The sequence below is a fragment of the Lissotriton helveticus genome, chromosome 7, assembly GCF_964261635.1.
Source record: "Lissotriton helveticus chromosome 7, aLisHel1.1, whole genome shotgun sequence".
Classification (NCBI taxonomy): Eukaryota; Metazoa; Chordata; class Amphibia; order Caudata; family Salamandridae; genus Lissotriton; species Lissotriton helveticus.
Window position 1 is genome coordinate 1,932,880,200 of NC_136068.1, and position 27,204 is coordinate 1,932,907,403.

The 27,204-nt window shown below is 43.6% G+C and overlaps 2 protein-coding genes across 2 annotated transcripts in view; one reads left to right on the forward strand and one right to left on the reverse strand.

Annotated features, from left to right (window-relative positions):
• The window catches only part of LOC144769988 (uncharacterized), a 240,104-nt gene that overhangs the window by 158,783 nt on the left and 54,117 nt on the right, over positions 1–27,204 (forward strand). The window lies entirely within an intron of this gene.
• LOC144770939 (zinc finger protein 181-like) overlaps positions 1–27,204 on the reverse strand; it is an 89,983-nt gene that overhangs the window by 52,159 nt on the left and 10,620 nt on the right. The window contains exon 2 of the mRNA XM_078655774.1: positions 25,969–26,095. Coding sequence (XP_078511900.1) covers positions 25,969–26,095 — 127 coding nt within the window. The remainder of the gene's footprint in view (positions 1–25,968; positions 26,096–27,204) is intronic.

Sequence of the window (27,204 nt, forward strand, 5' to 3'; positions counted from 1 at the left end):
TTCACATGTTTCAGAAGCTGTGTCTCTAAATAAAGTCCCGACATACCTGCTTCATATGTTTCAGAAGCTGTGTCTCTAAATAAAGTCTGACATCCCTGCTTCACGTTTTAGAAACCGTATCTCTAAATAAAGTCCTGACATCCCTGCTTCATATGTTTCAGAAGCTGTGTCTCTAAATAAAGTCCGACATCCCTGCTTCACGTTTTAGAAACCGTATCTCTAAATAAAGTACCGACATCCCTGCTTCACATGTTGCAGAAGCTGTATCTCCAAATAAAGTCCTGGCATCCGTGCTTCACATTTCAGAAGCTGTATCTCCAAATAAAGTCCTGACATCCGTGCTTCACATTTCAGAAGCTGTATCTCCAAATAAAGTCCTGATATCCATGCTTCACATGTTTCAGAAGCTGTGTCTCTAAATAAAGTCCCGACATCCCTGCTTCACATGTTTCAGAAGCTGTGTCTCTAAATAAAGTCTGACATTCCTGCTTCACATGTTTCAGAAGCTGTATCTCTAAATAAAGTCTGACATCCCTGCTTCACATGTTTCAGAAGCTGTATCTCTAAATAAAGTCCTGATATCCATGCTTCACATGTTTCAGAAGCTGTGTCTCTAAATAAAGTCCCGACATCCCTGCTTCACATGTTTCAGAAGCTGTGTCTCTAAATAAAGTCCCGACATACCTGCTTCACATGTTTCAGAAGCTGTATCTCTAAATAAAGTCTGACATCCCTGCTTCACATATTTCAGAAGCTGTATCTCTAAATAAAGTCCGACATCCCTGCTTCACGTTTTAGAAACCGTATCTCTAAATAAAGTACCGACATCCCTGCTTCACATGTTGCAGAAGCTGTATCTCCAAATAAAGTCCTGACATCCGTGCTTCACATTTCAGAAGCTGTATCTCCAAATAAAGTCCTGACATCCGTGCTTCACATTTCAGAAGCTGTATCTCCAAATAAAGTCCTGATATCTATGCTGCACATGTTTCAGAAGCTGTGTCTCTAAATAAAGTCCCGACATCCCTGCTTCACATGTTTCAGAAGCTGTGTCTCTAAATAAAGTCTGACATCCCTGCTTCACATGTTTCAGAAGCTGTATCTCTAAATAAAGTCTGACATCCCTGCTTCACATGTTTCAGAAGCTGTATCTCCAAATAAAGTCCCGACTTCCCTGCTTCACATGTTTCAGAAGCTGTGTCTCTAAATAAAGTCTGACATCCCTGCTTCACATGTTTCAGAAGCTGTATCTCTAAATAAAGTCTGACATCCCTGCTTCACATGTTTCAGAAGCTGTATCTCCAAATAAAGTCCCGACATCCCTTCTTCACATGTTGCAGAAGCTGTATCTCCAAATAAAGTCCCGACTTCCCTGCTTCACATGTTTCAGAAGCTGTATCTCTAAATAAAGTCCTGATATCCATGCTTCACATGTTTCAGAAGCTGTGTCTCTAAATAAAGTCCCGACATCCCTGCTTCACATGTTTCAGAAGCTGTATCTCCAAATAAAGTCCCGACATCCCTGCTTGACATGTTTCAGAAGCTGTATCTCCAAATAAAGTCCAACATCCCTGCTTCATGTTTTAGAAACTGTATCTCCAAATAAAGTCCCGACATCCCTGCTTCACATGTTTCAGAAGCTGTATCTCCAAATAAAGTCCCGACTTCCCTGCTTTGCATGTTTCAGAAGCTGTATCTCTAAATAAAGTCTGACGTCCCTGCTTCACATGTTTCAGAAGCTGCATCTCCAAATAAAGTCCCGACATCCCTGCTTAACATGTTTCAGAAGCTGTATCTCCAAATAAAGTCCAACATCCCTGCTTCATGTTTTAGAAACTGTATCTCCAAATAAAGTCCCGACATCCCTGCTTCACATGTTTCAGAAGCTGTATCTCCAAATAAAGTCCCGACTTCCCTGCTTCACATGTTTCAGAAGCTGTATCTGTAAATAAAGTCCTGACATCCCTCTTCACAAGTTGCAGAAGCTGTATCTCTAAATAAAGTCCTGACATCCCATCTTCATATGTTTCAGAAGCTGTGTCTCTAAATAAAGTCCGACATCCCTGCTTCACGTTTTAGAAACCGTATCTCTAAATAAAGTACCGACATCCCTGCTTTGCATGTTTCAGAAGCTGTATCTCTAAATAAAGTCTGACGTCCCTGCTTCACATGTTTCAGAAGCTGTATCTCCAAATAAAGTCCCGACATCCCTGCTTGACATGTTTCAGAAGCTGTATCTCCAAATAAAGTCCAACATCCCTGCTTCATGTTTTAGAAACTGTATCTCCAAATAAAGTCCCGACATCCCTGCTTCACATGTTTCAGAAGCTGTATCTCCAAATAAAGTCCCGACTTCCCTGCTTCACATGTTTCAGAAGCTGTATCTGTAAATAAAGTCCTGACATCCCTCTTCACATGTTGCAGAAGCTGTATCTCTAAATAAAGTCCTGACATCCCTTCTTCACATGTTTCAGAAGCTGTATCTCTAAATAAAGCCCTGACATCCCTACTTCACATGTTTCAGATGCTGTATCTCTAAATAAAGCCCTGGCATCCCTGCTTCACATGTTTCAGAAGCTGTGTCTCCAAATAAAGTCCTGCAATCCCTGCTTCACATGTTGCAGAAGCTGTATCTCTAAATAAAGTCCTGACATCCGTGCTTCACATTTCAGAAGCTGTATCTCCAAATAAAGTCCTGATATCCATGCTTCACATGTTTCAGAAGCTGTGTCTCTAAATAAAGTCCCGACATCCCTGCTTCACATGTTTCAGAAGCTGTGTCTCTAAATAAAGTCCCGACATACCTGCTTCATATGTTTCAGAAGCTGTGTCTCTAAATAAAGTCCGACATCCCTGCTTCACGTTTTAGAAACCGTATCTCTAAATAAAGTCCTGACATCCCTGCTTCATATGTTTCAGAAGCTGTGTCTCTAAATAAAGTCCGACATCCCTGCTTCACGTTTTAGAAACCGTATCTCTAAATAAAGTACCGACATCCCTGCTTCACATGTTGCAGAAGCTGTATCTCCAAATAAAGTCCTGGCATCCGTGCTTCACATTTCAGAAGCTGTATCTCCAAATAAAGTCCTGACATCCGTGCTTCACATTTCAGAAGCTGTATCTCCAAATAAAGTCCTGATATCCATGCTTCACATGTTTCAGAAGCTGTGTCTCTAAATAAAGTCCCGACATCCCTGCTTCACATGTTTCAGAAGCTGTGTCTCTAAATAAAGTCTGACATCCCTGCTTCACATGTTTCAGAAGCTGTATCTCTAAATAAAGTCTGACATCCCTGCTTCACATGTTTCAGAAGCTGTATCTCTAAATAAAGTCCTGATATCCATGCTTCACATGTTTCAGAAGCTGTGTCTCTAAATAAAGTCCCGACATCCCTGCTTCACATGTTTCAGAAGCTGTGTCTCTAAATAAAGTCCCGACATACCTGCTTCACATGTTTCAGAAGCTGTATCTCTAAATAAAGTCTGACATCCCTGCTTCACATATTTCAGAAGCTGTATCTCTAAATAAAGTCCGACATCCCTGCTTCACGTTTTAGAAACCGTATCTCTAAATAAAGTACCGACATCCCTGCTTCACATGTTGCAGAAGCTGTATCTCCAAATAAAGTCCTGACATCCGTGCTTCACATTTCAGAAGCTGTATCTCCAAATAAAGTCCTGACATCCGTGCTTAACATTTCAGAAGCTGTATCTCCAAATAAAGTCCTGATATCTATGCTTCACATGTTTCAGAAGCTGTGTCTCTAAATAAAGTCCCGACATCCCTGCTTCACATGTTTCAGAAGCTGTGTCTCTAAATAAAGTCTGACATCCCTGCTTCACATGTTTCAGAAGCTGTATCTCTAAATAAAGTCTGACATCCCTGCTTCACATGTTTCAGAAGCTGTATCTCCAAATAAAGTCCCGACTTCCCTGCTTCACATGTTTCAGAAGCTGTGTCTCTAAATAAAGTCTGACATCCCTGCTTCACATGTTTCAGAAGCTGTATCTCTAAATAAAGTCTGACATCCCTGCTTCACATGTTTCAGAAGCTGTATCTCCAAATAAAGTCCCGACATCCCTTCTTCACATGTTGCAGAAGCTGTATCTCCAAATAAAGTCCCGACTTCCCTGCTTCACATGTTTCAGAAGCTGTATCTCTAAATAAAGTCCTGATATCCATGCTTCACATGTTTCAGAAGCTGTGTCTCTAAATAAAGTCCCGACATCCCTGCTTCACATGTTTCAGAAGCTGTGTCTCTAAATAAAGTCCCGACATACCTGCTTCACATGTTTCAGAAGCTGTATCTCTAAATAAAGTCTGACATCCCTGCTTCACATGTTTCAGAAGCTGTATCTCTAAATAAAGCCCTGACATCCCTGCTTCACATGTTTCAGAAGCTGTATCTCCAAATAAAGTCCCGACATCCCTGCTTGACATGTTTCAGAAGCTGTATCTCCAAATAAAGTCCAACATCCCTGCTTCATGTTTTAGAAACTGTATCTCCAAATAAAGTCCCGACATCCCTGCTTCACATGTTTCAGAAGCTGTATCTCCAAATAAAGTCCCGACTTCCCTGCTTCACATGTTTCAGAAGCTGTATCTGTAAATAAAGTCCTGACATCCCTCTTCACATGTTGCAGAAGCTGTATCTCTAAATAAAGTCCTGACATCCCTTCTTCACATGTTTCAGAAGCTGTATCTCTAAATAAAGCCCTGACATCCCTACTTCACATGTTTCAGATGCTGTATCTCTAAATAAAGCCCTGGCATCCCTGCTTCACATGTTTCAGAAGCTGTGTCTCCAAATAAAGTCCTGCAATCCCTGCTTCACATGTTGCAGAAGCTGTATCTCTAAATAAAGTCCTGACATCCGTGCTTCACATTTCAGAAGCTGTATCTCCAAATAAAGTCCTGATATCCATGCTTCACATGTTTCAGAAGCTGTGTCTCTAAATAAAGTCCCGACATCCCTGCTTCACATGTTTCAGAAGCTGTGTCTCTAAATAAAGTCCCGACATCCCTGCTTCACATGTTTCAGAAGCTGTGTCTCTAAATAAAGTCCCGACATACCTGCTTCATATGTTTCAGAAGCTGTGTCTCTAAATAAAGTCTGACATCCCTGCTTCACGTTTTAGAAACCGTATCTCTAAATAAAGTCCTGACATCCCTGCTTCATATGTTTCAGAAGCTGTGTCTCTAAATAAAGTCCGACATCCCTGCTTCACGTTTTAGAAACCGTATCTCTAAATAAAGTACCGACATCCCTGCTTCACATGTTGCAGAAGCTGTATCTCCAAATAAAGTCCTGGCATCCGTGCTTCACATTTCAGAAGCTGTATCTCCAAATAAAGTCCTGACATCCGTGCTTCACATTTCAGAAGCTGTATCTCCAAATAAAGTCCTGATATCCATGCTTCACATGTTTCAGAAGCTGTGTCTCTAAATAAAGTCCCGACATCCCTGCTTCACATGTTTCAGAAGCTGTGTCTCTAAATAAAGTCTGACATCCCTGCTTCACATGTTTCAGAAGCTGTATCTCTAAATAAAGTCTGACATCCCTGCTTCACATGTTTCAGAAGCTGTATCTCTAAATAAAGTCCTGATATCCATGCTTCACATGTTTCAGAAGCTGTGTCTCTAAATAAAGTCCCGACATCCCTGCTTCACATGTTTCAGAAGCTGTGTCTCTAAATAAAGTCCCGACATACCTGCTTCACATGTTTCAGAAGCTGTATCTCTAAATAAAGTCTGACATCCCTGCTTCACATATTTCAGAAGCTGTATCTCTAAATAAAGTCCGACATCCCTGCTTCACGTTTTAGAAACCGTATCTCTAAATAAAGTACCGACATCCCTGCTTCACATGTTGCAGAAGCTGTATCTCCAAATAAAGTCCTGACATCCGTGCTTCACATTTCAGAAGCTGTATCTCCAAATAAAGTCCTGACATCCGTGCTTCACATTTCAGAAGCTGTATCTCCAAATAAAGTCCTGATATCTATGCTGCACATGTTTCAGAAGCTGTGTCTCTAAATAAAGTCCCGACATCCCTGCTTCACATGTTTCAGAAGCTGTGTCTCTAAATAAAGTCTGACATCCCTGCTTCACATGTTTCAGAAGCTGTATCTCTAAATAAAGTCTGACATCCCTGCTTCACATGTTTCAGAAGCTGTATCTCCAAATAAAGTCCCGACTTCCCTGCTTCACATGTTTCAGAAGCTGTGTCTCTAAATAAAGTCTGACATCCCTGCTTCACATGTTTCAGAAGCTGTATCTCTAAATAAAGTCTGACATCCCTGCTTCACATGTTTCAGAAGCTGTATCTCCAAATAAAGTCCCGACATCCCTTCTTCACATGTTGCAGAAGCTGTATCTCCAAATAAAGTCCCGACTTCCCTGCTTCACATGTTTCAGAAGCTGTATCTCTAAATAAAGTCCTGATATCCATGCTTCACATGTTTCAGAAGCTGTGTCTCTAAATAAAGTCCCGACATCCCTGCTTCACATGTTTCAGAAGCTGTATCTCCAAATAAAGTCCCGACATCCCTGCTTGACATGTTTCAGAAGCTGTATCTCCAAATAAAGTCCAACATCCCTGCTTCATGTTTTAGAAACTGTATCTCCAAATAAAGTCCCGACATCCCTGCTTCACATGTTTCAGAAGCTGTATCTCCAAATAAAGTCCCGACTTCCCTGCTTCACATGTTTCAGAAGCTGTATCTGTAAATAAAGTCCTGACATCCCTCTTCACATGTTGCAGAAGCTGTATCTCTAAATAAAGTCCTGACATCCCTTCTTCACATGTTTCAGAAGCTGTATCTCTAAATAAAGCCCTGACATCCCTACTTCACATGTTTCAGATGCTGTATCTCTAAATAAAGCCCTGGCATCCCTGCTTCACATGTTTCAGAAGCTGTGTCTCCAAATAAAGTCCTGCAATCCCTGCTTCACATGTTGCAGAAGCTGTATCTCTAAATAAAGTCCTGACATCCGTGCTTCACATTTCAGAAGCTGTATCTCCAAATAAAGTCCTGATATCCATGCTTCACATGTTTCAGAAGCTGTGTCTCTAAATAAAGTCCCGACATCCCTGCTTCACATGTTTCAGAAGCTGTGTCTCTAAATAAAGTCCCGACATCCCTGCTTCACATGTTTCAGAAGCTGTGTCTCTAAATAAAGTCCCGACATACCTGCTTCATATGTTTCAGAAGCTGTGTCTCTAAATAAAGTCCGACATCCCTGCTTCACGTTTTAGAAACCGTATCTCTAAATAAAGTCCTGACATCCCTGCTTCATATGTTTCAGAAGCTGTGTCTCTAAATAAAGTCCGACATCCCTGCTTCACGTTTTAGAAACCGTATCTCTAAATAAAGTACCGACATCCCTGCTTCACATGTTGCAGAAGCTGTATCTCCAAATAAAGTCCTGGCATCCGTGCTTCACATTTCAGAAGCTGTATCTCCAAATAAAGTCCTGACATCCGTGCTTCACATTTCAGAAGCTGTATCTCCAAATAAAGTCCTGATATCCATGCTTCACATGTTTCAGAAGCTGTGTCTCTAAATAAAGTCCCGACATCCCTGCTTCACATGTTTCAGAAGCTGTGTCTCTAAATAAAGTCTGACATCCCTGCTTCACATGTTTCAGAAGCTGTATCTCTAAATAAAGTCTGACATCCCTGCTTCACATGTTTCAGAAGCTGTATCTCTAAATAAAGTCCTGATATCCATGCTTCACATGTTTCAGAAGCTGTGTCTCTAAATAAAGTCCCGACATCCCTGCTTCACATGTTTCAGAAGCTGTGTCTCTAAATAAAGTCCCGACATACCTGCTTCACATGTTTCAGAAGCTGTATCTCTAAATAAAGTCTGACATCCCTGCTTCACATATTTCAGAAGCTGTATCTCTAAATAAAGTCCGACATCCCTGCTTCACGTTTTAGAAACCGTATCTCTAAATAAAGTACCGACATCCCTGCTTCACATGTTGCAGAAGCTGTATCTCCAAATAAAGTCCTGACATCCGTGCTTCACATTTCAGAAGCTGTATCTCCAAATAAAGTCCTGACATCCGTGCTTCACATTTCAGAAGCTGTATCTCCAAATAAAGTCCCGACATCCCTGCTTCACATGTTTCAGAAGCTGTGTCTCTAAATAAAGTCTGACATCCCTGCTTCACATGTTTCAGAAGCTGTATCTCTAAATAAAGTCTGACATCCCTGCTTCACATGTTTCAGAAGCTGTATCTCCAAATAAAGTCCCGACTTCCCTGCTTCACATGTTTCAGAAGCTGTGTCTCTAAATAAAGTCTGACATCCCTGCTTCACATGTTTCAGAAGCTGTATCTCTAAATAAAGTCTGACATCCCTGCTTCACATGTTTCAGAAGCTGTATCTCCAAATAAAGTCCCGACATCCCTTCTTCACATGTTGCAGAAGCTGTATCTCCAAATAAAGTCCCGACTTCCCTGCTTCACATGTTTCAGAAGCTGTATCTCTAAATAAAGTCCTGATATCCATGCTTCACATGTTTCAGAAGCTGTGTCTCTAAATAAAGTCCAGACATCCCTGCTTCACATGTTTCAGAAGCTGTGTCTCTAAATAAAGTCCCGACATACCTGCTTCACATGTTTCAGAAGCTGTATCTCTAAATAAAGTCTGACATCCCTGCTTCACATGTTTCAGAAGCTGTATCTCTAAATAAAGCCCTGACATCCCTGCTTCACATGTTTCAGAAGCTGTATCTCCAAATAAAGTCCCGACATCCCTGCTTGACATGTTTCAGAAGCTGTATCTCCAAATAAAGTCCAACATCCCTGCTTCATGTTTTAGAAACTGTATCTCCAAATAAAGTCCCGACATCCCTGCTTCACATGTTTCAGAAGCTGTATCTGTAAATAAAGTCCTGACATCCCTCTTCACATGTTGCAGAAGCTGTATCTCTAAATAAAGTCCTGACATCCCTGCTTCACATGTTTCAGAAGCTGTATCTCTAAATAAAGTCCTGATATCCATGCTTCACATGTTTCAGAAGCTGTGTCTCTAAATAAAGTCCCGACATCCCTGCTTCACATGTTTCAGAAGCTGTGTCTCTAAATAAAGTCCCGACATACCTGCTTCACATGTTTCAGAAGCTGTATCTCTAAATAAAGTCTGACATCCCTGCTTCACATATTTCAGAAGCTGTATCTCTAAATAAAGTCCGACATCCCTGCTTCACGTTTTAGAAACCGTATCTCTAAATAAAGTACCGACATCCCTGCTTCACATGTTGCAGAAGCTGTATCTCCAAATAAAGTCCTGACATCCGTGCTTCACATTTCAGAAGCTGTATCTCCAAATAAAGTCCTGACATCCGTGCTTCACATTTCAGAAGCTGTATCTCCAAATAAAGTCCTGATATCTATGCTTCACATGTTTCAGAAGCTGTGTCTCTAAATAAAGTCCCGACATCCCTGCTTCACATGTTTCAGAAGCTGTGTCTCTAAATAAAGTCTGACATCCCTGCTTCACATGTTTCAGAAGCTGTATCTCTAAATAAAGTCTGACATCCCTGCTTCACATGTTTCAGAAGCTGTATCTCCAAATAAAGTCCCGACTTCCCTGCTTCACATGTTTCAGAAGCTGTGTCTCTAAATAAAGTCTGACATCCCTGCTTCACATGTTTCAGAAGCTGGATCTCTAAATAAAGTCTGACATCCCTGCTTCACATGTTTCAGAAGCTGTATCTCCAAATAAAGTCCCGACATCCCTTCTTCACATGTTGCAGAAGCTGTATCTCCAAATAAAGTCCCGACTTCCCTGCTTCACATGTTTCAGAAGCTGTATCTCTAAATAAAGTCCTGATATCCATGCTTCACATGTTTCAGAAGCTGTGTCTCTAAATAAAGTCCCGACATCCCTGCTTCACATGTTTCAGAAGCTGTGTCTCTAAATAAAGTCCCGACATACCTGCTTCACATGTTTCAGAAGCTGTATCTCTAAATAAAGTCTGACATCCCTGCTTCACATGTTTCAGAAGCTGTATCTCTAAATAAAGCCCTGACATCCCTGCTTCACATGTTTCAGAAGCTGTGTCTCTAAATAAAGTCCGACATCCCTGCTTCACGTTTTAGAAACCGTATCTCTAAATAAAGTCCGGACATCCCTGCTTCATATGTTTCAGAAGCTGTGTCTCTAAATAAAGTCCGACATCCCTGCTTCACGTTTTAGAAACCGTATCTCTAAATAAAGTACCGACATCCTTTCTTCACATGTTTCAGAAGCTGTATTTCCAAATAAAGTCCCGACATCCCTTCTTCACATGTTGCAGAAGCTGTATCTCCAAATAAAGTCCCGACTTCCCTGCTTCACATGTTTCAGAAGCTGTATCTCTAAATAAAGTCCTGATATCCATGCTTCACATGTTTCAGAAGCTGTGTCTCTAAATAAAGTCCCGACATCCCTGCTTCACATGTTTCAGAAGCTGTGTCTCTAAATAAAGTCCCGACATACCTGCTTCACATGTTTCAGAAGCTGTATCTCTAAATAAAGTCTGACATCCCTGCTTCACATGTTTCAGAAGCTGTATCTCTAAATAAAGCCCTGACATCCCTGCTTCACATGTTTCAGAAGCTGTATCTCCAAATAAAGTCCCGACATCCCTGCTTGACATGTTTCAGAAGCTGTATCTCCAAATAAAGTCCAACATCCCTGCTTCATGTTTTAGAAACTGTATCTCCAAATAAAGTCCCGACATCCCTGCTTCACATGTTTCAGAAGCTGTATCTCCAAATAAAGTCCCGACTTCCCTGCTTCACATGTTTCAGAAGCTGTATCTGTAAATAAAGTCCTGACATCCCTCTTCACATGTTGCAGAAGCTGTATCTCTAAATAAAGTCCTGACATCCCTTCTTCACATGTTTCAGAAGCTGTATCTCTAAATAAAGCCCTGACATCCCTACTTCACATGTTTCAGATGCTGTATCTCTAAATAAAGCCCTGGCATCCCTGCTTCACATGTTTCAGAAGCTGTGTCTCCAAATAAAGTCCTGCAATCCCTGCTTCACATGTTGCAGAAGCTGTATCTCTAAATAAAGTCCTGACATCCGTGCTTCACATTTCAGAAGCTGTATCTCCAAATAAAGTCCTGATATCCATGCTTCACATGTTTCAGAAGCTGTGTCTCTAAATAAAGTCCCGACATCCCTGCTTCACATGTTTCAGAAGCTGTGTCTCTAAATAAAGTCCCGACATCCCTGCTTCACATGTTTCAGAAGCTGTGTCTCTAAATAAAGTCCCGACATACCTGCTTCATATGTTTCAGAAGCTGTGTCTCTAAATAAAGTCTGACATCCCTGCTTCACGTTTTAGAAACCGTATCTCTAAATAAAGTCCTGACATCCCTGCTTCATATGTTTCAGAAGCTGTGTCTCTAAATAAAGTCCGACATCCCTGCTTCACGTTTTAGAAACCGTATCTCTAAATAAAGTACCGACATCCCTGCTTCACATGTTGCAGAAGCTGTATCTCCAAATAAAGTCCTGGCATCCGTGCTTCACATTTCAGAAGCTGTATCTCCAAATAAAGTCCTGACATCCGTGCTTCACATTTCAGAAGCTGTATCTCCAAATAAAGTCCTGATATCCATGCTTCACATGTTTCAGAAGCTGTGTCTCTAAATAAAGTCCCGACATCCCTGCTTCACATGTTTCAGAAGCTGTGTCTCTAAATAAAGTCTGACATCCCTGCTTCACATGTTTCAGAAGCTGTATCTCTAAATAAAGTCTGACATCCCTGCTTCACATGTTTCAGAAGCTGTATCTCTAAATAAAGTCCTGATATCCATGCTTCACATGTTTCAGAAGCTGTGTCTCTAAATAAAGTCCCGACATCCCTGCTTCACATGTTTCAGAAGCTGTGTCTCTAAATAAAGTCCCGACATACCTGCTTCACATGTTTCAGAAGCTGTATCTCTAAATAAAGTCTGACATCCCTGCTTCACATATTTCAGAAGCTGTATCTCTAAATAAAGTCCGACATCCCTGCTTCACGTTTTAGAAACCGTATCTCTAAATAAAGTACCGACATCCCTGCTTCACATGTTGCAGAAGCTGTATCTCCAAATAAAGTCCTGACATCCGTGCTTCACATTTCAGAAGCTGTATCTCCAAATAAAGTCCTGACATCCGTGCTTCACATTTCAGAAGCTGTATCTCCAAATAAAGTCCTGATATCTATGCTGCACATGTTTCAGAAGCTGTGTCTCTAAATAAAGTCCCGACATCCCTGCTTCACATGTTTCAGAAGCTGTGTCTCTAAATAAAGTCTGACATCCCTGCTTCACATGTTTCAGAAGCTGTATCTCTAAATAAAGTCTGACATCCCTGCTTCACATGTTTCAGAAGCTGTATCTCCAAATAAAGTCCCGACTTCCCTGCTTCACATGTTTCAGAAGCTGTGTCTCTAAATAAAGTCTGACATCCCTGCTTCACATGTTTCAGAAGCTGTATCTCTAAATAAAGTCTGACATCCCTGCTTCACATGTTTCAGAAGCTGTATCTCCAAATAAAGTCCCGACATCCCTTCTTCACATGTTGCAGAAGCTGTATCTCCAAATAAAGTCCCGACTTCCCTGCTTCACATGTTTCAGAAGCTGTATCTCTAAATAAAGTCCTGATATCCATGCTTCACATGTTTCAGAAGCTGTGTCTCTAAATAAAGTCCCGACATCCCTGCTTCACATGTTTCAGAAGCTGTATCTCCAAATAAAGTCCCGACATCCCTGCTTGACATGTTTCAGAAGCTGTATCTCCAAATAAAGTCCAACATCCCTGCTTCATGTTTTAGAAACTGTATCTCCAAATAAAGTCCCGACATCCCTGCTTCACATGTTTCAGAAGCTGTATCTCCAAATAAAGTCCCGACTTCCCTGCTTCACATGTTTCAGAAGCTGTATCTGTAAATAAAGTCCTGACATCCCTCTTCACATGTTGCAGAAGCTGTATCTCTAAATAAAGTCCTGACATCCCTTCTTCACATGTTTCAGAAGCTGTATCTCTAAATAAAGCCCTGACATCCCTACTTCACATGTTTCAGATGCTGTATCTCTAAATAAAGCCCTGGCATCCCTGCTTCACATGTTTCAGAAGCTGTGTCTCCAAATAAAGTCCTGCAATCCCTGCTTCACATGTTGCAGAAGCTGTATCTCTAAATAAAGTCCTGACATCCGTGCTTCACATTTCAGAAGCTGTATCTCCAAATAAAGTCCTGATATCCATGCTTCACATGTTTCAGAAGCTGTGTCTCTAAATAAAGTCCCGACATCCCTGCTTCACATGTTTCAGAAGCTGTGTCTCTAAATAAAGTCCCGACATCCCTGCTTCACATGTTTCAGAAGCTGTGTCTCTAAATAAAGTCCCGACATACCTGCTTCATATGTTTCAGAAGCTGTGTCTCTAAATAAAGTCCGACATCCCTGCTTCACGTTTTAGAAACCGTATCTCTAAATAAAGTCCTGACATCCCTGCTTCATATGTTTCAGAAGCTGTGTCTCTAAATAAAGTCCGACATCCCTGCTTCACGTTTTAGAAACCGTATCTCTAAATAAAGTACCGACATCCCTGCTTCACATGTTGCAGAAGCTGTATCTCCAAATAAAGTCCTGGCATCCGTGCTTCACATTTCAGAAGCTGTATCTCCAAATAAAGTCCTGACATCCGTGCTTCACATTTCAGAAGCTGTATCTCCAAATAAAGTCCTGATATCCATGCTTCACATGTTTCAGAAGCTGTGTCTCTAAATAAAGTCCCGACATCCCTGCTTCACATGTTTCAGAAGCTGTGTCTCTAAATAAAGTCTGACATCCCTGCTTCACATGTTTCAGAAGCTGTATCTCTAAATAAAGTCTGACATCCCTGCTTCACATGTTTCAGAAGCTGTATCTCTAAATAAAGTCCTGATATCCATGCTTCACATGTTTCAGAAGCTGTGTCTCTAAATAAAGTCCCGACATCCCTGCTTCACATGTTTCAGAAGCTGTGTCTCTAAATAAAGTCCCGACATACCTGCTTCACATGTTTCAGAAGCTGTATCTCTAAATAAAGTCTGACATCCCTGCTTCACATATTTCAGAAGCTGTATCTCTAAATAAAGTCCGACATCCCTGCTTCACGTTTTAGAAACCGTATCTCTAAATAAAGTACCGACATCCCTGCTTCACATGTTGCAGAAGCTGTATCTCCAAATAAAGTCCTGACATCCGTGCTTCACATTTCAGAAGCTGTATCTCCAAATAAAGTCCTGACATCCGTGCTTCACATTTCAGAAGCTGTATCTCCAAATAAAGTCCCGACATCCCTGCTTCACATGTTTCAGAAGCTGTGTCTCTAAATAAAGTCTGACATCCCTGCTTCACATGTTTCAGAAGCTGTATCTCTAAATAAAGTCTGACATCCCTGCTTCACATGTTTCAGAAGCTGTATCTCCAAATAAAGTCCCGACTTCCCTGCTTCACATGTTTCAGAAGCTGTGTCTCTAAATAAAGTCTGACATCCCTGCTTCACATGTTTCAGAAGCTGTATCTCTAAATAAAGTCTGACATCCCTGCTTCACATGTTTCAGAAGCTGTATCTCCAAATAAAGTCCCGACATCCCTTCTTCACATGTTGCAGAAGCTGTATCTCCAAATAAAGTCCCGACTTCCCTGCTTCACATGTTTCAGAAGCTGTATCTCTAAATAAAGTCCTGATATCCATGCTTCACATGTTTCAGAAGCTGTGTCTCTAAATAAAGTCCAGACATCCCTGCTTCACATGTTTCAGAAGCTGTGTCTCTAAATAAAGTCCCGACATACCTGCTTCACATGTTTCAGAAGCTGTATCTCTAAATAAAGTCTGACATCCCTGCTTCACATGTTTCAGAAGCTGTATCTCTAAATAAAGCCCTGACATCCCTGCTTCACATGTTTCAGAAGCTGTATCTCCAAATAAAGTCCCGACATCCCTGCTTGACATGTTTCAGAAGCTGTATCTCCAAATAAAGTCCAACATCCCTGCTTCATGTTTTAGAAACTGTATCTCCAAATAAAGTCCCGACATCCCTGCTTCACATGTTTCAGAAGCTGTATCTGTAAATAAAGTCCTGACATCCCTCTTCACATGTTGCAGAAGCTGTATCTCTAAATAAAGTCCTGACATCCCTGCTTCACATGTTTCAGAAGCTGTATCTCTAAATAAAGTCCTGATATCCATGCTTCACATGTTTCAGAAGCTGTGTCTCTAAATAAAGTCCCGACATCCCTGCTTCACATGTTTCAGAAGCTGTGTCTCTAAATAAAGTCCCGACATACCTGCTTCACATGTTTCAGAAGCTGTATCTCTAAATAAAGTCTGACATCCCTGCTTCACATATTTCAGAAGCTGTATCTCTAAATAAAGTCCGACATCCCTGCTTCACGTTTTAGAAACCGTATCTCTAAATAAAGTACCGACATCCCTGCTTCACATGTTGCAGAAGCTGTATCTCCAAATAAAGTCCTGACATCCGTGCTTCACATTTCAGAAGCTGTATCTCCAAATAAAGTCCTGACATCCGTGCTTCACATTTCAGAAGCTGTATCTCCAAATAAAGTCCTGATATCTATGCTTCACATGTTTCAGAAGCTGTGTCTCTAAATAAAGTCCCGACATCCCTGCTTCACATGTTTCAGAAGCTGTGTCTCTAAATAAAGTCTGACATCCCTGCTTCACATGTTTCAGAAGCTGTATCTCTAAATAAAGTCTGACATCCCTGCTTCACATGTTTCAGAAGCTGTATCTCCAAATAAAGTCCCGACTTCCCTGCTTCACATGTTTCAGAAGCTGTGTCTCTAAATAAAGTCTGACATCCCTGCTTCACATGTTTCAGAAGCTGGATCTCTAAATAAAGTCTGACATCCCTGCTTCACATGTTTCAGAAGCTGTATCTCCAAATAAAGTCCCGACATCCCTTCTTCACATGTTGCAGAAGCTGTATCTCCAAATAAAGTCCCGACTTCCCTGCTTCACATGTTTCAGAAGCTGTATCTCTAAATAAAGTCCTGATATCCATGCTTCACATGTTTCAGAAGCTGTGTCTCTAAATAAAGTCCCGACATCCCTGCTTCACATGTTTCAGAAGCTGTGTCTCTAAATAAAGTCCCGACATACCTGCTTCACATGTTTCAGAAGCTGTATCTCTAAATAAAGTCTGACATCCCTGCTTCACATGTTTCAGAAGCTGTATCTCTAAATAAAGCCCTGACATCCCTGCTTCACATGTTTCAGAAGCTGTGTCTCTAAATAAAGTCCGACATCCCTGCTTCACGTTTTAGAAACCGTATCTCTAAATAAAGTCCGGACATCCCTGCTTCATATGTTTCAGAAGCTGTGTCTCTAAATAAAGTCCGACATCCCTGCTTCACGTTTTAGAAACCGTATCTCTAAATAAAGTACCGACATCCTTTCTTCACATGTTGCAGAAGCTGTATCTCCAAATAAAGTCCTGACATCCGTGCTTCACGTTTCAGAAGCTGTATCTCCAAATAAAGTCCTGACATCCCTGCTTCACATGTTTCAGAAGCTGTATCTCCAAATAAAGTCCTGACATCCCTGCTTAACATGCTTCATAAGCTGTATCTCGAAATAAAGTCCTGACATCCCTGCTTTGCATGTTTCAGAAGCTGTATCTCTAAATAAAGTCCTGACATCCCTTCTTCACATGTTTCAGAAGCTGTATCTCTAAATAAAGTCCTGACATCCCTGCTTCACATGTTTCCGAAGCTGTGTCTCTAAATAAAGTCCGACATCCCTGCTTCACGTTTTAGAAACTGTATCTCTAAATAAAGTCCTGACATCCCTGCTTCACGTTTTAGAAGCTGTATCTCCAAATAAAGTCGCTCTCTCTCTCTTGATCTTCTTAGCAGAAGGAGTGGAGCAGTCGACCGCCCTCATGTATACCTTCAAGAGAAATTAATAACAGGAGAGGTTGAGTCTACCACCACCGGCACTCACCAACTTATCAACAATAACCCAGGCAAAAGTGAAGTGCCCCGGATCACCAAGCTGATCTTCATCAAATCAGCCGATTGTAGCACATACACTCCCGCTACAAAGCCCATTACCCCCATCACCCCTCTAAGGCAGCTTGTCCCCCCTGCTGTCATCTCATTCCTCTCAATCGTGCAAGCCCCTGCCTTACTGCTTCCTTGACTACAAACTACCCTGCCACTACTTAGAGAACTCAGCACCTCCGCCCGGCCCCCTTGCCTAGATCCTCCACCCCCTGTATTGCAAATTGCGACCCCCCCGTATTTTGGATACTCCCTCTTCTCTTCCCAATCGCTCCAAGATGCCCCCATCCATACACTCCTACGATTACCCCTGCCCAACCACAAATTACCTAACTCCCCATGGGCATTACGCTTTCGCCATTTCCTACCCTCATAGACTTTTGACCAAAGCAAAAAAACTCCTAAAACTGAAAACCATCAGACAACTCCCAGAAACACTTATCGTAGACACGTACCACTGCTAATCCAGAGGTCAGATCAAAATGGACCTCATCTTTTACACGGTCAGACCGGACCATGGATCAACAGCCTTAATGCCCACCTCCTAGTCGCCAAAACCACCATCACAGCACTCAGCCGCAAACTTACCATCTCTCTGCAAAATCACCAGTCCTTGACCGGTTCCATTTCCACTACCATTTTCGATAATGGCACCATACTGATCCAGGCTAAAAATGAGAACCTCGAGTTCTTTGACTCCCTTTTCCTCACGTTAAAGAGGACCTCAGCTCCTACCCTGCCTCAAGCTCGGATCGCCCATCAGGCTAAACTCCAACCCCTAACTAGTCACAGGACCCAGCACGAGCACTCCCTTCATGCCACCCACCCGCCTACGACTGCCAACCTGCACCAACCGTCTACCACCAGGAAATTGCCTACCGCCGCACTACTCTACCCTTCCTCCACTCAGACTCAACACATTACAATAGAGCCCCACCCCCCTCTCCTCCCACTACAGCCCCAAAACCCGCCCACCATCACCCCTCCACCAGAGCTAACCCCTCCCACCGTCCACTCCCTCCCCTCCTCCAATCATAAACCTCACCCTAGAATTGAGCCCTATTCCCACTCACAACTAGAGAGTCCTCCCACTTCCTCCTCACCTCACTTCACCAAAAATGACACTCAGATCACGCGAGAAGAGCCCCACTCTCATTCCCATCCCCATTGGCTCCTTGGCCCACTCTCCCAACCCCCCACATCGCAAACTTCCTCCCAACTAGAAAGAACGCCTCCCCCCACCTCTACCCCCCTTAACATGTTCCTCTCACAGGACTCACCCGCACGGATCCCTCATGCTGAGCCGACACCTATTCTCCCACGCCCTCCGTTCCTTAACAGCCACACCGCCCCATGCGCACTCACACCCCCAACACAGAACACCACCATCCTTCCCCCTTCTACTCACACTATCAATATATCGCATCGTCTCTCCCTTCTGGAAGCTCAGCTCGAAAAGCTGATCCGAGGCATGAATGATACCCTTTCTTCCCTAACCAAAATCGAAGTGCCCACCCAACAGCCCGCACACCCCCTCACCCCTGCCCTTTCCAGTCTGCCCAAATCTCCGCCTCCCACTCTGACCCCCGCCCCCACCAGATCGCTCCCACACGTCACTTTACCAGAGACACAGAAGTGAAAAGACAGACCGAGCAAAGCGAAACCCTCCCTCTCCACCCAGGAAGTGACCACTCGCGCCTCTACCTACGCCCACCTCACGACCCCTAACTTGAGCACCTCTCAGCAGACACAGAGAGGGTCCCCTCCCACCCTGACACTGGTCCCCAGACTATTCTCATCACCCAATTCCTCTATCCAAGTTATTACAGGAGTGGGCAGGGAACATCCCCCCATCAGACTCCCCATACCCCCGACACACCTAACCTCTCTGACCAGAGCCCAACCCAACAAGGCACCACCCGTTGAACAACCCATCATCTGATGCATGCTCATCAACAGCAGATCCGCCTCCAAACACGCAACAGAATTAGCAGAAGCTATCCTCTCACATGATATAGATGTAGCCTTCATCACAGAAACCTGGCTCAACTCCCTGTCCGCCCCCATCATGGACATGCTTGTTCCACCAGGATTTTCAATCACTCACAAAGACAGACATAAGCAGAGAGGTGGAGGTGTAGCTATCATACACAAGACCAACCTCGACATCACGGATAGCGCACCCTACCTATACAGCTCCTTCGAATGCCTCTCTATCATCATCAAATCCGACGTAAAGAGCTCAACATTCTGCCATCTCCTCTATCACCCACCAGGCAATTCAAAGGAATTCGAAATGCAACTATCTGACCTAATCACCCAATGCGCGCTCAACAACGCCAATAACATAATCCTGGGCGATCTCAACATTAGATGGAAAGACACTAATAACCCGCTCATACAATCCCTCAACAACCTTCTGATAAAAAACGACCTGACACAACACTGCTCCGAAGAAACACACTACAGAGGAGCGATACTCGACGCAATCATTGCGGACAATCACACAATCACCGTCGACTACATCATTCCAGTAGACTGGTCAGACCATCACTTAATTCTTTTCCGCATCAACCAACCAACGCCAACTCGACTCATAAAACAAGCTCCGCCCAAATGGATAAGGAATATTGCCCAAGTCCCGCAGACCATCCTAGAAGATGAACTAAGCACTCTCCTCCCAAACTCAACGGAGCACCTCTCAACCTCTGACCTCACCTCTCTCTATCACTCCAACGTGACGACCACCCTCGACCGCCTGGCGCCCCTGAAACTAAAAAACCCCAGAAACTTTACATCGAGATCATGGTTCACCACGGACATCAATGACGAAAGAAGACTTCTCAGATCCCTTGAAAGAATCTGGAGGTCCAATCCTTCCTCCCTTCACCGTGAACAACTCAAGACGGCACGCAGAAACTACAACAATCTCATTAAGGACAAAAAATCTTCCTTCTTCTGCTCCGCTCTAGAAAACGCAAAAAACCGCCCCAAAGAGCTCTTCAACATCATCAGAAGTCAAACATCCAAACCTATCAATTCCGTCTCAGTGTCCTCTAAAAGACAATGCGACAACTTCGCCAACTTTTTTAACGAAAAAATCATCAAGATAGACCTCTCTCTAAGCACAAACCTTCTTTTCCTAGTGAGACCAATACCCCAGTACTGTCTGACAGCACCCTATTGATCCCACCCACCCAATGGTCCATCTTCACGCCGATTCAGGAAACAGAGATCGTCACCCTGATCTCCAACGCCAAACCGTCATCCCACTCCCTGGATCAGCTTCCGATAAACCTCACCAAAGTCCTGAAACACACCCTAGCCCCAATTTGGTGCAAAATCATCAACAGCTCGCTGAGCTCGGGAATTATCCCAGACTGCCTCAAGGTCGGCCAAGTCACGCCGCTACTAAAAAAACCAGGGCTAGACACAGAAGACATGAACAACTTCAGACCCGTGTCAAACCTCCCACTGTTATCCAAAACACTAGAAAAATGTGTTCTCCCACAGCTAACCCAACACTTAGAGAACATCAAGCTCCTTGACCCTCACCAATCGGGTTTCAGAAAAGGAGGCAGCACTGAAACTGCCATCCTAAACGTCATAGACGATTTACACAAATCACTTGACTCTGACTAATGCTGCCTTCTCATTCTTCTTGACCTTTCGGCCGCATTTGATACTGTCGATCACACGCTGCTCTTAAAAGTCCTTCAAGAAAGAGCAGGCTTGAAATTGACGGTTCTGAACTGTTTCTCCTCCTTTCTACACAATCGCTCCCAAAAAGTAAAAATCAAAAACTTTGAATCCGACCCCCTACCCGTCAGCAGAGGAGTCCCTCAAGGGTCAGTTCTCTCCCCACAACTCTTCAATATCTACATGGAACCCCTTACCACAATACTCAGGAATTCCAACATCCCCTTCCACCTCTACGCTGATGACACACAACTCTATCTGGAAACCACCTGTATGGATGACATTCTCAAACTCAACGACACGCTCAAAGACGTTCAACAATGGCTCTCACAAAACCACTTAAAGCTTAATCAAGAAAAAACTGAAGTTCTACTCATCTCCAACAGAGACGAAAACCCCCAAATTGAAGAATGGCTCAAAGCCATCGATGCCCTCAATGGCACCCTCAAGCCAAAAGACTCAGTCAAATCCCTAGGTATCACCTTAGACCCCAAACTAAACATGAAAAAACACATCGCAAACTCCGCCAAAAGCGCTTTCCTCAATCTGAAACTTCTTTACAAAATAAAACCATTCCTGCCTCCCAAGGACCTTCAACAGGCCACTCAAGCACTGGTACTCTCCAGAATTGACTATGGAATCGCAGCCCTGACCGGCTCAGCCAAATCACACCTAGGACCCTTGAAAACCACCCTCAATGCCACGGCCAGAATGGTCACAGGAATCATGAAATTCGATCACATTTCCCCTGCGCTCAAAGACCTAAAATGGCTCCCTATTGAACAACGAGCCAACTTTCGAACAGCATGCCTTACACACAAAGCCCTCCACACTGGCAAACCGGAATACTTGGCTGCGAAACTCAAAAGGGCTGGCCAGTCCAGGACCCTCAGAAGCTCCAACACACTTCTTCTCATTCCGTTGAAACCGCGGAAACGCAAAACTTTAAGTAAATGCTTTGCAGGCAATGCACCCAGGATATGGAACGCCATCCCTCCCCACATCAGAATGACATCCCACTTCCCAAAATTCAAGACTTTACTCAAAGCCCTCTTCCTAGAAGCCACCTGAACTGTATGGGATACTCATATTACCACCAACCCGTGTAATCACTACGATCTGTATGGGTTTTTTTTGTTATTTGAAATCCCCTTGAGTTGTCCAGATATCAATCTCCCATCGCCGATAAGGCACACTCTTGTACCTGGTGTGAAGCGCTCTGATTTTAATAAATAAATAAATAAAGTCCTGACATCCCTTCTTCACATGTTTCTAGTAAATGTTCCCGATATCCTGTTTTATCAACATGTGATTGTGATCAGCGACAGCCTTTCCATTAGCACCATTCTAATCTCCTCCTTCGGGCTAGGAAGACTGGCCCTTTCCACTCCTCAAACTGCAGAATTTCCTTTTCCATAATGAGATTCTGCTCTGGGCAGGGTTCTACAAGGGAGGCTTCCACATGTTTGTGGTTCTTCATACCCAGCAACATTCCCCGACCACAATATCTGTCTAGTACGGTCAAAGTAATTCCACTCAATCTCATTGGACTTTCCTCTTCCAATCAGATTTGCTTTATGCAGAACTCATTCTAACTGGACCCATAGCCGTCGATCTGACTGGTTAAATCGCCTTGTGCCTTCAGGGAGTGTCTGCTAACCAGACTGATCGCTGTCTGTGGCCAATTAGACTGGCTCTGACCTCATTCAAAGCCAAACAGATGTGTTGAATACTCTGTCTGAGAAAGGTTACGATGGTGGAAAAATCTATAAAGTAATGCCGACTGGGATATTCCCAGTGTGGAATAATTATTAATCAAAACTAAGAATGTTGGCTATGGGAGCAGTTTTGACGAAGAGGCAAGTACACCTGATGTACCTCAATGCCCCGTAGGTGGCCCGCTGTTAGAAGGAATTGATGCAATGGGTATTGGCGGATAAACAACGTATAAAGGCTACACGGAATGCTTGCAAAGTAGCAGAGGACCCAGGTGAGTGGGCAGAAATACTGACTAAATCGATAGACCCTGCGAATAATAGGCCTCCTTGAAGCCAATGGTTGGGGTGGGCATACTATACCCTATAGATAATAAATCTATGTCGAGTTGGGCAGGCGTTGAAGAGTACTGATTCCAGTCTGTGAGCTGTTGTTGGTATGGTCCATGTGTGGAAGCGCTGTAGTTGGTGAGCAGTCAATATTGTGTTTTTTTTAGTCTTTTTTTAATTGTTTCATTTATTGAGTTGTCAGAGAAGCAGAATAAAAATAACAAAAAAGAGTAGAATCAGAATAAAGACAGAGGGCCAGATGTATGACCCTAAATTGCATGCGCAAACGGGTTTGCGACCTGTTTGCGCATGCAAAATGTTACAGGTCCATGTACAATTCCTAATTAGCGAGTCGCAATTTATTTGCGACTCACTAATTAGGAATTGCGAGTCGCTATTAGGAAGGGTTGTGCCAAGGGCAACCCTTCCTAATAGAGAGTCTCTACCCTATGTAAGAATGATTTGTGACCGCAATTGCAGTCGCAAAACACCCGCAAATTACCGCCCTGTAATGGAGTCGCATATGGGAAGGGTTCCCCAGGGGACCCCTTCCCCTTTGTGACTGGCTCCAAAAATAACTTTTACGGGCAGCCAGTGGTCCCAGGAACCACTACCTGCCCTTTAAAATGAAAACCTTTTATTTTTTATTTTTTAAATGCATCCCGTTTTCCTTTAAGGAAACCGGGCTGCATATTTAAAAAAAACTGCTTTATTTTAAAGCAGTCCCAGACATATAGGTCTGCTGAGCCCAGCAGGCCACCATCCCTGGGAGGGCCTGTTATTCCCAATGGGGTCGCAAACTGTGAGCGGCTCATTAATATTCATGAGCCTCGCATTTTGCGACCCCATTGGGAATCGCTAACAGTGTCTCTGACACTGTTGTACATTTGCTTTTGCGACTCAAATTGCGACACACAATTTTTCACAAAATGCGAGACGCAAAAGCAAATGATCGTACATCTGTCCCAGAAAAATATAATGCAAAAGTTAAAAAGAGCGAAAAAGAAACAACATTGTTCAAGAGAGTGCATTGCATCACATTAACACATATAAATTCAGTAGACCTTATATAGTGCCCAATATAATGTCCACTCAACCTACTGTAATTGCATGAGAGAAGCCTAGCACCACTCTAACGGATTCCCCACTTGGTAAGAGGTAAATCCCCCATGGGGTGGTCCCACTCTTGCACGGCTGTCAACACCTGCCCATCAGTACCAGGAAGGCAGTGTAGGGTAGAACAGTCATAAAACTGAAGCAGCTGTTCCTGACAATATCCGCAATCATGGATCCATGCTTGCACGGAGGCCGGAGACACCTGCCCCCATGGCATGCTACCAGCCTTTTCGCCATCTATAAGGCAATGGATACATATCGTCTGTCCTCACACTCAGCCACGAGCGTACAGCCTAGCAGTGCCAGCTTTTGTGATGGGGCAATGATTTCCCTACCATCTCTGAACCAGCCTAGAACCCCCTTCCCAGTAGGCAACTATGGATGGATAGTGCCAAGCTCATCTAATGCAGTTGGCGTTCGCTCGCAGTCCCCAGGCATGAAGCTGGGGCGGGTTCTATATACCCGATGCAGGAATTTAAAATGAAGGAGTCGAAGTCGGCCATTGGGACTCAGTTTACTGTTTGTGTACAACAAAATGTCCATTCTTTAGGCATGAGAGAGCGTCCCAGATCCATCTCCCACGAGCTTTGGCCCCGGCAGGAGTAAAGGTGCTGTCATCTGTGTTGTCATGTGTAAAGGAGTCTCCAGATGTCTGTGAGACGGGGTTGTAAGAAGGACAATCGATCCTTGGTATCCGGAGGCGCCTCCGGGGAGGTGGAGCAGTGGACGACTCTACATATGGAGAGATGTACCTAGAGCTGGGACTCGTCTCAATCTGCTATCCCCATGGCCGGCAGATAACCACCGCCAGGGGTGAATCTCCCATGGATTTTACCTCGAATGTGACCACTGTGGCTACAGCCAGAGCCGAACGTGCTCAGCAGCCAATGGTAGTGAGTAAGGGCTTCATGAGGTCAACAGCGTTCCCTTCCTCCATAGCATTACGTATACCCACCCATGCCAACTACGTAGCATGCACCGCGTGACTCTCCCCCAGCCCCGTCCACTGAGGATCTGAAGAGGCGCTGGGTGAGGTTCATCCTGCTCAGTGGCAGCTGCGCCATGTATGAGGAGGGCCGAGCCAGTAGTGGCATTCTATGCCCGCGCACATAAATAGTATAGCTCAAAATCAGGTGCCGCCAGCCCCCCTTGTTCGTATTGTTGATGCAATGTTTTCACGACTCTTCATGGAATATTAATAAGCTTTTTTTTTTTTTAAACATTGGCTGAGAAGTCTGCAACTGTTCTGCGCTGGCTGGGAGGGACAGGAACGTCATACGCAGCCACACAGGGTCCAAAAACAATTAGCATTCTGATAAAGCCTGTCAGTCACCACTACCATGTATATCACGATAGCTACTACTATATCAGGATAGCTACTTGACCTATACAAGAACGTATCATTAGGACGGAGGAAATGTGCGACTGTATAATTTTAAGAAAGGCCCAGTGTAGAACATCAAAATATCCACTGAGAATCCAGAAGTGAAAGACGCCACAGACACATCTTCTAGATTCCTTGAGTGGTCTTGGAAGGAAGTTATCGGACACATATTGGAATAACGGATAGAAGGATAATCTTAGGTTGAAATGCCAGAAACTGAATGTCCTTAGTAAAGTTGGGATTGGATGTGGCCTAAAAAGACATTACACAGAAAAAGGGTCGCCCTGATCCACCAGGCGTCAAATCCTGGTAAAAGAAGGACCGGTATGTGGTGGCAGAGAGGGTGCGTCACGGGAGCGGGTGGGGGTGTCTGCAGATAATGGGAAGACTTGGGGTCCATGGATTGACCACTTTGGCTTTTGAAGGTCTCAGGGATCACACAGCCTTGCTGGCCTTCATTTACAGTTCTCGTGGTCACGGAAGAATGAAGGCGCTATATCAGTGCACTTCTAGGCCCAGCTTACCTTCCGAAGGATATTTTGAACACTGCGTAGATTAGGTTTTCTTATCATTTGAAACACTGAGTGACCTGATTCTGTTTCATTTACCTAAAACCAAATAAAAAAATGTATTAAAAGAAAGAACATAGCTTTACCAAGTGAGATTAGGGCCTGGTGGATTTCCTTCATCACATTCCTGTAAAGTTCCTTCTGCCATTCCTGCAGCAGCCTCCACTCCTCTTGGGAGAAACAAGCAGACGGATCATGGAACGCCACCTGCGTCTGAAACAGAACAAGGCACTTTCTGAGCAACTCAGTTGTTAATGAAAATGTGTCCTCTAAAACACAATATCGCTTCGACTAGTAGCACCGCCCCCTCTCTCCGGGGTACCAACTTTGAAGATATGAGCTGCTAGCCAGACATAACATACTTTACACAATTCATGATTGTTGCTTAAAAAGAAAACAGAACAAACAATTGTGTGCAAACATTTCTAGTAGGCACATCCCCACTTCTTAGTAAAAGTGAAATACCAAATATTAATTGAACTAAGTTCGCTTACAATAGCTGGATTGTCACTCACTACTGAAGAGTGTGTAAGTACGAGTGCAGCCTGTAGGTCACAGGTCCAAATACCGCCACGTAGACTCCGCCTTCTGTCCTTAAACATTATGGGGCATATGTATTTAAAACACATTTTGAGAGTCCTTAATAGCAATTTTTGTGAATCGCTATTAAGACCTCGCAAAATGGAATGTGTGTGTAGGAATCGCAATATTAATTGCGATTCCTTAATATTCCTTAATTGCGGATCGCAAATTGCGATTCGCAATTAAGGAATAGTTTCCCATTCATTCCCATGGGCCTAGAGGCCCATAGGAATGAATGGGAAGACATTTGCAATTTGCGAGTACCCATTAGGTACTCGCAAATTGCAAATGCAATTTCAAGGGTGCCAGGTGTCAAAAGGACACCCTGTTGCACCCCTGAAATATGTATGTGTGCACCAAGATTCATTGAGTTTCACACACTCAATCAATCAATAAATCAGGGGTTTGTATAGCGCAGCTACTCACCCATGAGGGTCTCAAGGCGCTGCGGGGAGCGAGGGGGGCACTGTACACACAACTCTAGTCCCACTGCTCGTTCTGGGTCACATGCTGTATGCTCGGCATCCACCACCAGAATATTCGCCGATTGCAGAATGTCGCACAGACATCGCGGATCACACCCCAGACTTATGCTTTCGTTTTCCTCTGTCTGCTCTTGTTGAATTTGATGAAATGCAAACCTGCCGCCTTCCCATGGGTGTGCATGATCAGAAACAAACGCAATCCCTTCCACGCTTCTTCTGGCGAGAGGTTTATGTTTCCTAAATAATCAGGATACG